Below are 16,200 nucleotides of genomic sequence, written 5' to 3'. Positions count from 1 at the left end.
ACAGCTAGGAGAGGCACGAATATAATTCGCTGCTGTGCTAAATCACATCTTCCCAGTTTTAGGAGCACGTACATCGGATGCCGCTAATTATTAGGCTGATTAGCTGTAGCTGATGTAACAGGTTTAGTATACTGAGTATCTGCTTGTATTTACAGTATCCTTTCTTTTGCCTATTATACTGTTGTTAAAACACCAGCAAGTAAATATGAACTGTTGTCTTTGTATTCTTCCTAAACAGACAGAAAACAGTGCCCTTATAACCTGACCAGGATAAAAACTGAAAGGCCTTGTTAATTTAAGCTAACAAGAATATTATAATATATGTAATCTGATTATCTTTTTTTTGTGAGAAAACATTAAAGATTTAGATCGAAGAAAAAGAAATTATTTTATTTCAATGTTGTTGCCTATAAGATTCATGCTATCATGATTGACTGCAATGCAATACTTTGGCAGCCGCCAAAGATAACTGAAAAAAATATAGACAAAGAAAAAGCGGGAGAGGATAATCTTGCATACACACAGTACATGTATGGTAACAGATTAGAAAAAAGCTCAAATAGGATTTACAGCTGTTTGGTTGAAGGCCATTATGCATTTAGCTTAAGTCCTTAGATGCTAACCTGGGTTATTTCTTAATGGTTGTTTTGATGATGAGATGAAATGATGGTTTTTATTTCTTATTCTCATCAGAATCGAAAACCTTTTTGGTAAGTGATGGTGTACCTGTAAACTGCAAGTGTGGAGAAACAAAACAAAAAAAACCCTTTGTAGGTAAAAATCAAACCCCAGAACAGCTTTTGAGCCTTAAAACCGAAAACTAATCTAATCATGTCAAAAGAACTGTAAATGTGTGCTGAATTTCAGTCAATATGACTGATTACCTGTCACTTAGCTATGATTTCTTCCCGCTATGTGCTTTGGAACCATCTTTGTTTTAGAAACTTGGAGGCAGTGTGTATGAGTTGTTAGCTCACCTCCACCAGTTTCCTGAATGCTTTTGGGGCTGAGTAATACGCCCTACCAGTCACTTCAGCCTAAAACCTTGAACAGCATCACCACTCATTCATTTTTATCATCCTCATTGATGCTGCTCAACCTGAAACTCCGAGGAAGTTTCACACCTTGAGTCACATAAAGACTACACAGGCTTTATAAAAGAATGCCTGAGTGCTTATGTTAAGCTACATAATCACTAGGCTTTCTCTAGTTTTGGATTCTGGGTTGAATTCTAAGTGTAATTTAAGTGTGAAATGTTGCATAAGTTAAGCATGTCAACTGGCACATAACTTTTGGCCTTAAAAATAACTTTTTTTTTTTTCCTTAAAATTCCATTTACAACAGAGCGAAAAATCTTGACCACACAATATGTATGGCTACTAGCTTTCCTATATGTGAAAATATTCTGACACTCATGCAATATACATGACTGAAAGCAGCAAAAGGGTAACTAGTTGCAGAGTCTAGTTTCGTAGTGCAGTCTGAGGGAAGTAAGGGCTTGCTCCTTTGGTACCTCCCATATACTCATCCTTTACAAAAGCCAGCAGCAAACTTAGAAAATACCTTTAAAAGAGATTTATGCAAGTAGAAGGAAAGATTTTTGTAGGCAGAGAAGTCACATGGGACAACCAACAAAATTTGACAGAACTGTTTGGGCAGCATAACCAGCTGCTGCATAAGTTTGTGACCTGCTTGTTCCATCATTCCTAGAAGCTGCAGAGAACAAGGTTTTCAGGACCTTTGGGAGTAAAAGGCTATTACTCAGGCCTGTTTCAATATACCTCTATAGCAAAGGGAGGTAGTAGTGCATACAGGCAAAATGGACAACAAAATCTCTGAGGGCTTATATGGAAAACCAGTTGTAGATGAGCAGCTTCATTATGTATCATGACCAATAAAGAACTGTTCTGCTAATATCCAGTCTACTGATTGAGAAATTATTACCAAACAAAAAAAGTCAGTAAAAAAAGTCCAAAATACAATGAGAAAAATAATTTTTTTGAGGTATAGTCTAAAAGCTTGAATCAAATGTTTTTATGTAAGTTATATAGTGTTTATAAAGAATTATCAAGTTGTAGCATGCCTTACGGATAGAAAAAGGATAGTTTTCAGGAGAAAACGTCTTTTTCAGAATCTCAGGCAGCATGTAATTGGCGTTTATCAGGTAGCTCTATTGGTAACATTCTCGTGATCACACTGTCACCATGAAATAAATCAATACACTTACTGGTGACAACAATATACATTATTTGTTTTCATTTATTTTATTCTGAAAGTATGTTGTCACACTAGCACCATTAACAGCTTCCATATTCTGTAAAGATACTATTATAGGAGGACGATGGCAATGTAAGTACATACTACATTTTCAGAGATCTGACTCTGACAGAGTTGGAGATTACTTCTAGAGTTTCAAATTAATCTGAATGACCCCATCTTTATTGCTGTTGAATTTCTGGAAGTGATGAAATGCCAAGTCATTGAAAATAACTGATAAAAGCCTAAACAATCTGAAATGAGTAATGTAGCGTTTCTTTGACTTCATCTAAGTCCCATATGCTTTACAGCCAGGTACAGTATTTTATAGAGAAATGTTTGTTTTAAGGAATCTGAGTGCTCTTCAGTTCACTAAGAATAGATCAGCTAGGCAAAGAAGGAAAAATCCATTATCATGCACTCTTACATTTTATGTTCACCAAAATTATGGCTGTGAAGAGCAAACACTGCAGCAATGATTTCTGTCATAACAACGTAAGTGTCTGTAAAAGACCTGGGCATCAGGGCTAGAACTATGTTATGGAAATATAATATAAGATTCAAGTGTAGGCAGAGACCTTTTGGATCCCTTTTCTTCTGAATAACTTGCATAGCAGAGACCCAGTAATATGCATATTTGTAAGTGATATTAGATAATAGGAGGATTTGTGATTGTGTCCTGCATACCATGTTAAAATTTTATTCTTTACTCAGAGTCGCTGAAGTACAACTAAGAAATAGCTGACGCTCCTCTGTCTTGGTAATAATATGCACCATAGTGCTCCTTTCCAGCTGTTAAGAAGAAGAAGAAAAAATAAAGCTTCCTTTAGTAGATTCCTTTGGAAAAAGAAGAAGGAAAGGTTCCTTTAGTATGTTCCCTTGGAAAAAATAGTGAAATGATAATTGCACAATCCTTAGTAGCTCAGTCAACGAGTACTACAAAGCCACACATGGTGATGTCCAAATGTGGATGCTGACACAAGCAGACTTTACTTACAGAGATTTTCTCAAACAAATAAAACAAGTTTTGCCTTCAGATATACTTTGCATACTGATGGACAGAAGGAGGAAGCAGACAAAACTCAGTTTTTCAGAGGCAATCAAATAGGCAATTATATAGGTACCATAGCCCAAACTACTAGCTCACAAAAGAGTAAGTTTGCTCCAAATCTATCAGTGCTAATGTCATTTTTTTTTCCTCACCTGGAAGTATTGTAAAGCTGAAAAAGCTGACACAGCATGCATTGTAAGGTGATAACAAAAGGGAGCAGCGTTTGCTGTTTAATTCGGCGGCTGGATGCGAAAGTCATCTATCCTGCTGTTACATGATAGACAACTTCTCAGAGCCTTATTTTGTGAAGTGTGACTGAACCACTACCAGGAGAAAATCTCCGAGACACCCCTCTAATATGCCTCCCACTAGTCACAGATGCCTGTCCTGTTATACTATTGAAAAAGAGGTGTAAATTTCCTCCTACGTATTCACATGTAGAGGAACAGAGAAGGCCGTTGCCAATGATTTCCTGCGCTGAAGTGACTGCTCTGTGAGAGCTATTGGAGGATGACCCAGGAAAATGAAATGTGCAGCTGATGGGGCAAGCAAATACCAGCTTTGTGCAGAGCCAGGAAGAAGCAAATCAAACACCCCGGACCCGCTGAAATCAGCTCCAAAAGCTGCCGGCGGTTTTGACGGTAAAGGCTGCTGCATGAAGAAAGGCGAGCACTACCTGCCCACTGGAAATACTCGCCACGGTGGTGTTCGCTACCAGCTGTGCAAAATAACAACTCCAGCGAGAGGTGCAGCTGAACAGGAAGGGCAGGGACTTCAGCAGCGGTGTAATAAACCAGGGCGTGGTGGTGTAAACTAAGGCCTGCTGCTACTGATGCCGACAAAGTCAAGGCTGACCCAAAGTATTTTGGACCTTTTCTTTTAGCTATTTTTAACTATTATGTCTAACATTTTTCAACATAGCTGTTTCCCTGAATGAAACCATTTTGTCCTCACATATCAGTAGTAATGCTTATTTTAAAAGTGTGTAATTTTCTCTTTTTTAATTTTCAACTTTTATTACCACTAATAGTAAATAAACTGAAAATAAAAGTGCGCAGAGCTAAAAATTTATGTTTAGCGCTGAAATTTTAGTAAGGATTTGTACATGTAATTATAATACTGAATATTACAGAAATGGGTGGAAATCCTTTTTCCGCTGAATTTTTCCTTTCAACTACTGTGAAATGCATAGATATATTTTCACAAACAAAATAAAAATTCAAATACTAAAAACTGTTAAACATAGAAGGAGGAAAATGCTTATAAACATGTACTGTCTACAAGTAGAATTTAATTCAAAACAGTTAACTGTATGGGTAAAATTGGATAGAAATATAGATAGATATCTCAAGGGATAGAGATGCTATGGCTCTCATATTTGCACTGGACAAAATCTAGAAACTAGGGGAAATTAACATATTCAGTGGGTAAAATATGTATATCTTTTTCTAATCCTTTGTTGTTTTGATCTTATGATTTTAGTTGGATGATTTAAGTCTGTTTATTTTGCACAGGCTTCATGGTTTTTATCAGACATACTATGTCAATTATCAAGAAATCCCAAGAATAACTATTTACAACTTTGTCACAGGTATCTTCCATTTAAAAGTACCTGAGTCCTCTCACGTTGGTTCTGCTATTGGAAGGATAAGAGCTGTGGACCCTGATTTTGGGAAAAATGCAGAAATTGAGTACAACATAGTTCCAGGAGATGGAGGAAACTTGTTTGACATTACAACAGATGAGAACACCCAAGAAGGAGTCATCAAACTGAAAAAGGTATGTGACACCGATGGGGTGTATGTACCTATGGCTCAAGTGAGAAACTAGGTAAGAGAATTAAATGTTGTGCAATTATACCTCATAAGTAACACACAGTAGTTTGTATCTTTATTAGAATCTGTGGTCGTGATCTTAGTCTTAAAAGAAATTGGAGTTTAGTGTTTCGTTTCATGTACAATCAGGTACGACTTTTCACAAATAATGACAGTTTTAATGGCAGAGGAGTAATTCTTATCTCTTTCTAGAAAGTATAATTTCTCTTTTATGGGAAGTTTTCCACCTAAAAATGTATGAAAAATGCTCCAGTTCAGAGCATGGAATGAGAGAGCTGTATTTTACATTTGAAATAATATATTTCATAAGCATTTCATTTTTAAAATTCTGATGTTGTTTGTTATTTTAATAATGAAACTGTTGTACAGTACTGTGGTGAACAGAGCTTTTACTCAGGGTAGAGGAGTCCCAGATGGTTGCAAATCAACATGTCCTACTTCCAGTCTCCTAATAGTGTCCCAAATAGCTGGTTAACATGTATTCATGCAAGGGAGCACCCTGCATCTCAGCTGTCGATATTGCTTTAGTGTATTAGAATAAGTTTAAGAGTACTGAATTTATGAATTCCAAAGATGGAAAGGTTAAGTGTGATTTGGAATTTAGTGATTAAAGCACTCAGTAGGAGAGATCCAAAACAGGGACAGTCATGTTTTAACCAACAGTTGTCTTCTGAGCCCAGGCATGTACACGTACACCAATGATCAACTTGTTTAGTAGAAAGAAAACTGAACCACCAGCTCATTTTGAAAGGCCAGGATATGTTTCATAGACAGCTCATGCTTGTAGGTGTAATTCTTGTAAAATAAACACATCTATGAGCTTCAGAACACTTCAGAAGGGTCTGGGAAGGAAAGGGTTCTGGACATGTGTATTAAGAGAAGCTTTAGTTCCAATAAAATTTAGAATTTAGGTACTTAAATTTCCCCCGGCTCTGACCACGGATCTATATTTTCATTATACTCATTCTAACAACGAAATTCCTGGCTTCAGCCTCTTGACCCGGGAAATAGAAAATTATCCATGTGTGCATTAAAGGACCAGATGATGTCAAGTCACTTACTCTTCTGCTAGTTTTAGTGACATATTTAGTGATTCAGTTCTCCCTGGATTAGTCCTAAGCCTCAGCTGTGCTGCTTGGTTTTATACACAGCAATGGAATTTTTCCATACTTATGGTTAAGTATATATATATTTGATTGTATAGGCAAAACATTCAAATTGGCAATGCAGATTCAAGCAGTATGCATATAATATCTGTTACTGATGAAGAGCATCCACATATGAATTTGCCTGGTACAGTTATCTTAGGACCAGCACAAACAAAATACCTGGCCACTTTTGAGACTGCTATATGGAGAATTATATAATATCTAATTGAACAACTAATTAAAAAAAAAATTGACATAACTAATTCGACATCCAGATACTTTAGAGCTGGTCATTGTATTTTGCTGCATTTCTTTAGTCTTTTCAGTAACAAGATAAGGCATATCTGAAAGTGTAGGGCACTTTTACAACAGCAGAACATCAGCTGGTGTTGCCTAATGTAAATGATAGATCTCCGTCACTGAACAGGAGGGGAAAAAATATAATCCTAATCCCTTCTAATCTCCTTCATTGCAGTGAGCCTGGGGGCAGTGACAGGCTGTGAAGGTCAGGGAATGCCAGCTTTGTTCTATGCAGCAGTGGGGAAAGAAGATAAACCCAACATGCAGGTCGTCCAGCAAAGAATGCCTTTATATAGACCCTACACATTGCCCTTCACAAAACTTTTCTTAGGGAAAAGGTCCCATTCACTGAGCTTTAAATGATCCAAGTGTTTTAAGACATTTTGGAATCATCCAAAATCCATCCACTTGCTAGATCCCATGTCAAACAAGAGCAATCCAGATTCTTAAAGATACTGTTCACTGAGTTGTCTTTTCATATCCTCTACGCTTGTAATAATATAAATGTGTTTTCATGGGTTGCAGTTTTCTGATTTTCAGAAGTGCTGGACATTCACAGTTCTGTAGACACCTATTAAAATGCATGCTACCCGTACTGTACAAGCCTGCAACAGCAATATTCGTTTGTCTGCACAGAAGCAATTTCACATTGCACGGTGTTCCAAACACTGATTTAACCTTGTGGGATTACACAAATATTTAAGTTAGGTATGCATTTAAGTCCTCCTTTAAATCAAAGCTGGTGAATGAATAGGGCCAACAGTTTCAATTATGAATTATAAATAATAAATTGTCAAAGCCACTAATAAAAAGTGCCATGTTTTCACTTTTTTCTGTATCATAGCATATTCTGATGCTGTAAGTGCTGCAGTAATTCAGTGTTGAGCCATTTCAAAACCATTTATAAAGTTTGCTTTTATTTTTCCTGAAAATTTTCTTGCAGCCAGAAACTGTCAGTCACTGCCTAGATGGTTTTTTTGTTCTGTTGTTATGTAAAAAAAATGGAGATATTTCTCTATCAAAATGTAGAAAAATGAAGCCTTCCTGGACTACATTTATTTTTGATGGAAAATACATTTGATGATAAAAAATTGCACAAGCCAAACTTCTTTTCAGCACGCTAGGTGCATTGGCGGAGGCAAAAGGCCATTCTCTGCTTCTCAGACACTAAATGGGCACAAAAAGCTACAGCTGGACAAGGTGCACATCTTAAACAATCTGTTTTGGTTGCTAATTTATTTTTGTGCTATGATCCAATATAAGCTTGATTACTACTACTCTTGTGCTATTTACATATATTAAAAATGGAAAAGCTTTCTTATATTCTGCTAAAGAAATGATCCAAATGCTATTTAGCACCACTGTGTGGTTAGTACTGTAATAGCTTCCTCTCAAAAAAAAAAAAAGAGAATAGTTTCGGTAAAAAGAGGGGGAAATGTCTGGCTTTAGGATAGTGCTGCATACAGTTCTCTATAAGAGTAAGAAATATTACTATATTAGGAATAAAATGACCAATTTCTTCTCTTGTCTGGTGCTATTTAATACAGTGTTTCTTGGATTTTATATTTATATAGTATCTGTCATCCTACCTTAATGCTTCAGCAAACTACAGTGAGTGTAAGCTACAAGAAGCAGGGTGACAGAAGAGACCATCTCCTTTGTACGGGAGTGTAGTGGTCTCAGGTGGGGCACGGAGCAGTGCTCCCAGGTATGGAGGGAAAATGTGTCAGTCCCAGGCAAGCTCCCGATTTCATTGAAACTGGTAAGAAATCCTTAATGACCACACCCAACAGAAAAGGAAAACAGAAGGATCCAAGCTTCACTGAACAGTTGGCACTAAATTTATTAAACTAAGGATGAGTTTATAGAACAAGCCCATTGTGTGCAGGAGCCTCTTAATTGGCTCAGCATGAGATAATCCAGAAATTGAGCAGGGTTCAAGCACTGAGTCTGGCTCAGACATTACTTTACTAATTTGTGCAGAGTGTCACTAAAATGCAGGAAAAGACTGTTTCTAGGCTTCACCTGGTATGATCCTACATGCTGCACTATACTGGGTGAGCTTCTCCATGTGGGTCAGTGGAAGCTCAGGGAACATCTGCATCTTTTTTTTTGTAAGCCGTGTACCACTGCTAACTGATCAGGTGACAAAGCTGTATCCATGAAATCACAGCATGTCAGGGAGGACATAGCACTGCATGATGAGAAACAGTAACTTCAGTGATGATTAACAGAAACTGGGGGGACGATGAACAGACCCAGTAGCTGCAGGGAGGTATTTGGAGCGTATGCTTCCTTGTAACCTCAGGGGCCACTTTTAAAAAGCCTTTAATTGGAGGCAGCAAGTAGAAGTTTGACTGCTGACTAAGCTGAGCTGTCTTGCTCATGGGACAGCCCATGTATGTCGTGCTGGGACATTGCTATAACGCAAGAGCAGTCTGATAGCATCTGTACATTGTAATAGTGAGCATAAGGCACACTCCTGATGTCCCTCAGACAGAATTGCATTATTGCTACTACTTGCTTTACTATCAAGACTGTATAGACTGCTGACCCCACCCCTTCATTCTCCAGAGGCAGGGAATACCCTCTGCAGGTGTGTGCATAGGCACTGTCTGCCTATAATCGTAAGTCATGAGTTTGTGTGAGTGGGAATTGTGGGTTTACATTTTGAGGAAGAGCAGGTGATATTCAGTCCTTCAGTACGGGCAGAAAGTGGTGACCCAGGTGCAGACGCAATTTTAAAGACCATGGCAGCCACAGAGGAGAATGACTGGAAGAGTGAGGAAGGGGAGGTCTTCAGTCTCTGCAGTTTGCAGATACAGCCGTTGGGTTTGTTTTTTCCTGGAACAGTGAAAGGCAGAAACAGGTAAGATGCTTGAGAGCAGAAAACAGCTGCTCTGACCCTGACATTGGTCAGCTTCTTCCCTTCTCCAGATACAGGACATACATATATTTTGCCCACTTCCCATCAAATCTTGAAACACTCACTTCAAATTTGGCAGCAAGTGCTGTAGATTTGGCCTATGGATCTCATTTTTTACTGTGCATTCTCATCTCTGTAATTAATGAATGTTCCTGGTTGATCTGGAGATTGCTTTAATAAATGAACCTGCTCTATAATACCAATTATTTCCTTATGCTATTCAAAATCCAGTGCAGAAGTGCAATTACTGAAATGTGTCAATGCACAGCAAATAGTCTGATGGCAGTATTTCACAAAATACATAGACAACCCATCTTCAAGGGGAAAGTGTTGCCAGGTTTTGAGGCAGGCACACATGACACAGAGTTGTTCTACAATTGCACAAGCCTGTGTTAATATGCACTTGAAGACAAGCCAAAGTTACTATGCACTTCCTCTCAACCCAGTGCTACTGTCTGTAACTATCCATGTGTCCTGGGGCTTACAGTCTCATCCCAAAATACGGCCTTTCCATCATTGTAGGTGTGGATCATGAAAGTCTGTATCACAAACCGTACTGTTGTATCTCTTATGTGTGGATAAAAAGCAGAAATTTCTGGAGTTTCTGGTCCTGCCTCTTTGTGAAGCAGAATAAACTGACAGGATAGTTCTTTTTCCACCCTTGCCATGCTTCTCATCAGAATTCATTATATCTTTCAGCCAATTCTTTTTTCTTTCAGTTCTTTAATTCTCTCTCTCTCTGTCTATCCACCTATCTATCAGATATATAAATTTAGATACAGATACATCTATATAGTAACATTTCTTAACTTCTACCTTGAATATGGGAAATAATAATATTTCAAAATACGTTTATTTCTAACACAGAGCTGTTTATGTGCTTTCCTAGTCATACTAAACAAGTCCATTCGTGGTACTTCCAGAGTTGCAAGATAAACTTGCAACACTTGCATCATCATGCAGTGCTATGATTTGTCAGTATGTGTTATTTGATTTTGGGATTTGTAGAATGCCTTTGCTGCACACAGCTCTGTATGTGCTGATAGTGCTTTACTATGCAACTATATAGAGCAGCTTGTAACTGCAACATAGGAAAAGGCAGATAAGAACCAGTAGGGGGGCCAAATACATCTATTCTGTCAGTGGTACTTGGAATATCAATTAGAAATATTCCTCAAATTGTTGAATAGTTCACAGTTAATAAGACATTGCCTTAATATTAGCAAAAATGCTGTTTACTGTGGAAAAAATTGTAACTTTTGTAAAATAAAAGCCTTATTCAAACTTAGCTTTCTGAATATAGTTATTTTTATAAAAGTAATAAATATTTCTATTGGTTATTTAAAAAAAAAAAACACTTTTAAGAAGTCATTTCATTAAAATCTGATTAATTGAAAGACGTTTCAATAATCTTACAGTTTTTTTCTGTAAGATTCAAACATTCTGCTATGTTTGTACCCTTATCAGCATTCCAGATTTTAAATGAAAATAGGACTGAGCACTGTCAGACATTTATTATGTAACAGCAAAATATGATTTAAAAAAAAAAAAAAGGCTAAAATGTTGTGTGGACCACTCATTTCCTTCACAGATTTTAGTGGTATCTACTAAAAAAAAGAAATACAAAGGAATGCTATTTTAACACCTTTAAAACTAAAAATCCAGAATGTTTTGCCTGAGAGCTAGGCAGACAGTCAAGTCTTCTGTTTTCAGGCAGACTCCGGGCATATCAGACAAATGCCAAAATTTGAGATTGTCAATAGCTATCTATATGGCTCAATTGTTCAAAACTGGGAAGACCAGAACTGACCAGGAGATTGTAGCATGGACTCCCCATACACACAATACAGTGAAACCATACTCTTCTGCTGCATGATATATGTTATACGAAATCTTTTTCTTCTTCAAGTTAAATCCTAGGTTTACCATTTGCAACATTTCCCATCTTTCCACAGAGGTTTCAGCTGCAGTTTAGCCTCACTTATATTAAAAGGCTAAATTCTGCTATTTTGTGGGAGTGTGTCACTGATTTCTTTCTCTGACAATGGCTCAGCACTTTCAGCCTGTCTCTTATTTTGAGTGCCATCTGTGCTTTGCATTGGTCGCATATTGTTTAACCTCTAACTGTATTTATCATCAGACCCACAGGAGGACAGAAAGGGAGAATGGGTTGCTCTGAGGTTACATTGAAAACATTTTCCTTTCTTGGGGTCAAACTGTCTTTTCAAAAATATACCATAGCATTGCCCCACAATGCTGGGAGGGGAGAAGTAATGCAGCCGCTTTATCTGACTTCTGGGTAGCTCTGCAGTAAAATATGTCAGCCTGAGCACACCAATACACAGAGTTGCTTGAAATCTTATTTCTTTCTGTCCATTCCCAAACAAGGACTCTGTTCCCCTTGCATCATGAAAGTGGTGACTGGGCACCGGCCAAGAACCGTGATCTGGTACTGCTGCCTTGAAGAGTAACTCACTGAAAGGCAGCCTGCAAGGACCGCATGGATTATGGCTCTTTCCATTAGCACATCTATCTACAAATATACTCATCTATCACAGGAGCCAGTCTGAACAGTTTTAATGCAATTTTGGGAGTATGAAAGATAGGCATCTGTTAGAATTACTACTTAATTGAGAGCTTAGATTTCCTGCTTTCTCTATCTTAATCATATATCTCTAGCTTAACCTCTCATAGTTAGACTTTTTCCACTCCAGACTGGTTCTTTAAACTCAAGGTTTTCTCTCCTTAATATATTTTTTGAAAATGTGTTAACAACTTATATGATCAGCCAGAGAAGAGTTTGTGGGGGGTTTTTTGTTTGTTTGGGGGAAATTTTTTTGGCGATGCGTAACAATGAACAAGAGTAGTATAGAAACTGAAAAGACAGTGTGACAACAATTTGGATAATGAAGCAGCATGTCCATCTGTAGTGAAGGCAACAGCTTAGTTTTTCACTACTAGGGCACAAGATCTTTTACACTTAATTTTGTCTGTTTGTTCTTAGCCTTAGTTTCTTCTTCCTTCTGTCAGTCCAGTCATGAAGGTGCAACTCATACTGACTTTTACTGCGAGTGTTGTCTGTAGGAGGATGGTTTCATGTGGTAGTGGATTGGTTAGCAGTACTTGGCTTTCAAGCCTGATTATTTCTATGGTATATAGACTTGGATGGCTAATTTTAAATCCCCAACTCAGAAAAGACTGACCATCTGGTCTATTAAAATTATGAAGTCTTTCATAAGGATTTAAAATCATTATGCTAGTTGTTCAGCTCGTGTAAGTCAAGGTAATTCTATTGATTTTAATGGAGCTACTTCAATTTATAACAGCCAGTCATCTGGTCAATTATGTCCTGTTGTGATAAGGACAGAAAATGGCAGAATTTAAATCTATCCTAGCTGTGACAAATGACTGGAAACACTGCCATAATGATGGCTGGGGGGAAAAAAAAAAATGACAGACATTGAAATATTCGTGCTCATACACTTGTGATCCTGCTCTCTTTTCCAGATAGCATAGCCTTTCCCGTTAGAAAATTTCCAACTTGACAATTATAGGCAGAAACCACTAGGTGCCAGTGTTACCCAGACATCAGGAAAAGACTGTCGGTAACATTAAAAAGAACATGAAAGCTAGTACAGCTAAACCCTTTAACTGAAAATAAAGCTTCTGTGTCTTTTCAACTAAATAAGACTGCATTAAGGTTTTTCAGATGATTACTTTGGTAAACCCAGAGGCACTAAATCAATGTACATTGACAGAAAACCACAACAAAACAATCTGATTGCAGGATGCATTTCCATCAAAAACCCAGATAGGTACACAAAAGCTGCTATGCTGCCTTCAAGACTTCATGGATTACACCTAGGATCATAAGGCAGAGTTAAAGTCTGCATTTTTCCACACACGTGAAGCTCAAATATATGGCGCGAATAGCAGCTCACTACTAAGATAGACATTTTACAGGAAAAACTTGGTTCACACCAAATTTGAATTCACATTCCAAGCCACATCTGAAGTTGGTTTGACCCGTTGGTATATATCAGAGTTTTCATTTGGGCTCATTTCCATCATTGTCATGGTCCTCTGAAAGCTTTCCCTACTAAAAGAAATGGAAATTTTCTGTTTAAGGAACAGGATCAGCTAGAGACAGCTGATTGCCTGTGCATGGGAGTTGTGAATGCAAATCTCTGCCTAACCTGCACACAGCTCATTTGCAAGAGATGAACCTCACTCATTTAACTTCAGACATTTACAGTGTAACTGTTTACATCTATGCCAGTCATCCTGATTTTTTTGATGTGGAGAAACAGTCATTTCCTGGGTATGATTCATCTGGCCTATTTCAGAAACCACCTTAGCATGAGACGAACTCCAAAACAAGCTTAGATAATTAGCTCAGGAGCTGAAGTTTACACCAAAGGCATCTTAAGTTATATCAGAGTAATCTTACCAAAGTGATTTTGCAATGTTTAATTTTTAGCCAAATTGATGTTTTGCTTTTGTTCTTTCTACAGCCATTAGACTTTGAAACAAAAAAGGCATACACCTTCAAAGTCGAGGCCTCCAATCTCCATCTTGACCATCGATTTCACTCGGTGGGTCCATTCAAAGATACTGCCACTGTGAAGATAAATGTGCTGGACATGGATGAACCTCCAGTTTTCAGCAAGCCTATGTACACAATGGAGGTTTATGAGGATACGCCTGTGGGGACCATTATAGGTGCAGTGACAGCACAAGACCTTGATGCTGGCAGCAGCTCGGTTAGGTAAGAAAGCTTTTCCTCCTTCAATAACTCTCAGACAACCCAAAGCGCTGCTGACAGTCAGTCTCGGTGGCAAAGAGCTTAGTAAGAAGATATAAAATGTTCCAAGTCTGTCACTGTAACAGATAACTGCTGCTCTGAAAAATATTGAAAAGAGGTGCTAGTTTGTGTGGGTTATCTGGAAAAATACATTAAGTGCTGACAGCTTCTTATCATACAGATCATATAAGCTACCATGCATTGACGTGACTTCAGAGATGGTGTGATCAGACTAAGGAAGTAAAAACATTGTTTTGCCTCGTGTCTTCCACAAAAGCAGCTCTGAAGTACAGTAGTGAAAAAGGAGGTTGTACACGCTACGTCTGTGTTATACCTCAATGGGTGACAGTGAGCACCGCCCCTTTCACAAGAACCACTCACTCTCTACATCTGGCAAAGAACAAATGCTTCAATAAATAATTACTACATCTGTCTTGGCCAAGGCTGTGGGGATGTGATTGCTGACTAACATGGCTGTGTTCAGCAGACTTCAGCAGAAGTAAACCCCTGCCAGTAAAACCTCTCATTTACTGGTATAGCTTATTTTCCTGAAATAAAAGGGAGAGGGGAGCTGTTATACAAAGGTAATATATTGATTTTGTTGATGTATTTCCAGCCACATTAGAAACTATAAAGTGAACCAGACTCATGTACCAATAAGGAAGCTCCTGTGCAGACACGGTCTAAGATGTAGGCAGTCATTACACATACTTCCAGTACCAATTCATGTTGAACCTACCTGACTTCAGGAAATATTTTTATTCCCAGACTTTCATGAGCAATATTGCAGATATAATGGAAGTCATCAATCTTTAAATATTAATGTTTATCAAATGGGACTACGATGTAACAGGAAAATGCCACTAGTGTCTACTAAGTGCATACACATTCATGCATATTTGACTACAAATTTCATTTGGAGTTTCTAATTCATGTTTATTAACTATGTATATTTTGACTCAGTACATATATTCTCAAAATGTACAATAAGCATGTTAGATGTTATGTTGTAATCATATGCAAAAATTTAACGTGCAACAGTGACTGTTTAGCTCCTGCTTCGTCAATTCACTGTTAATTAATTCCTAAAACTATTATTGATGTTGTTTGTTTCACTACTGGTTTTTTTTAAATACATTCTTCATTCTTTTGTAATACAGAAATGAATTTGTTCACGAATCTGTGACACATTCCTTCCCTGACAAAGGATTAAAACCTTCACTAACAGAGACTGAAGTGGGAACCTTTTTCCCTGGTGGTAGCCTATGAATATAGCCCCACTGAAGTCAATATTCTGTTGAAAACTATACCCCCTTGCAACCAGATAGCAAGCCTTTAATCATCTTGTTGAGCAGTTTTTCATATGGCAGCAGAATCATTTGAATGCATAACCACTCCTCAGTGAGAGTTTTTTCTTTCACAAACCCTCCTAGGAGACTCAAGTGCTTTAGTTACTGATCCTACATTTGCAACTACACAGGAAAAATCATTGTCTCATTATGGTTTCTCCATACACTGTGCTCACTGTAATATTGACTCATAAGCCATTTTAAAGTGTCCATGTCTACCTTTTCTAACCCTGAAATCATTACTTGGGTGTCCAAATGTCCATCTACAGTTAAAAGATCAGGGATATTATAAAATACCCTTGCATTTTAGTCTCACTGCTCTACCTGTTGACCCCTTATGCTGACAAACTACAGAAGTGCTCCCAGGTCACTTTTTATCATAGAATCATAGGATTGTTTAGGTTGGAAAAGAACTTTAAGATCACCAAGTCCAACCGTTAACCTAGCACTCCCAAGTCCACCACTAAACCATGTCCCTAAGCACCACATCTACACGTCTTTTAAATACCTCCAGGGATGGGGACTCAACCA

At 37.8% G+C, this 16,200-nt stretch overlaps 1 protein-coding gene across 1 annotated transcript in view; it reads left to right on the top strand.

The window, feature by feature from the left end:
- Window positions 1-16,200, top strand: part of LOC103897022 (cadherin-12) — a gene marked incomplete at its 3' end in the record, with an annotated part of 163,387 nt that overhangs the window by 119,723 nt on the left and 27,464 nt on the right. The window contains exons 5-6 of the mRNA XM_009276971.2: window positions 4,899-5,086; window positions 14,031-14,284. Coding sequence (XP_009275246.1) covers window positions 4,899-5,086; window positions 14,031-14,284 — 442 coding nt within the window. The remainder of the gene's footprint in view (window positions 1-4,898; window positions 5,087-14,030; window positions 14,285-16,200) is intronic.

Source organism: Aptenodytes forsteri, unplaced genomic scaffold (assembly GCF_000699145.1).
Source record: "Aptenodytes forsteri isolate BGI_AS27 unplaced genomic scaffold, ASM69914v1 Scaffold514, whole genome shotgun sequence".
Lineage (NCBI taxonomy): Eukaryota > Metazoa > Chordata > Aves > Sphenisciformes > Spheniscidae > Aptenodytes > Aptenodytes forsteri.
Note: the sequence above shows the minus strand (reverse complement) of the source record. Positions and strands in the feature narration are given on the sequence as shown.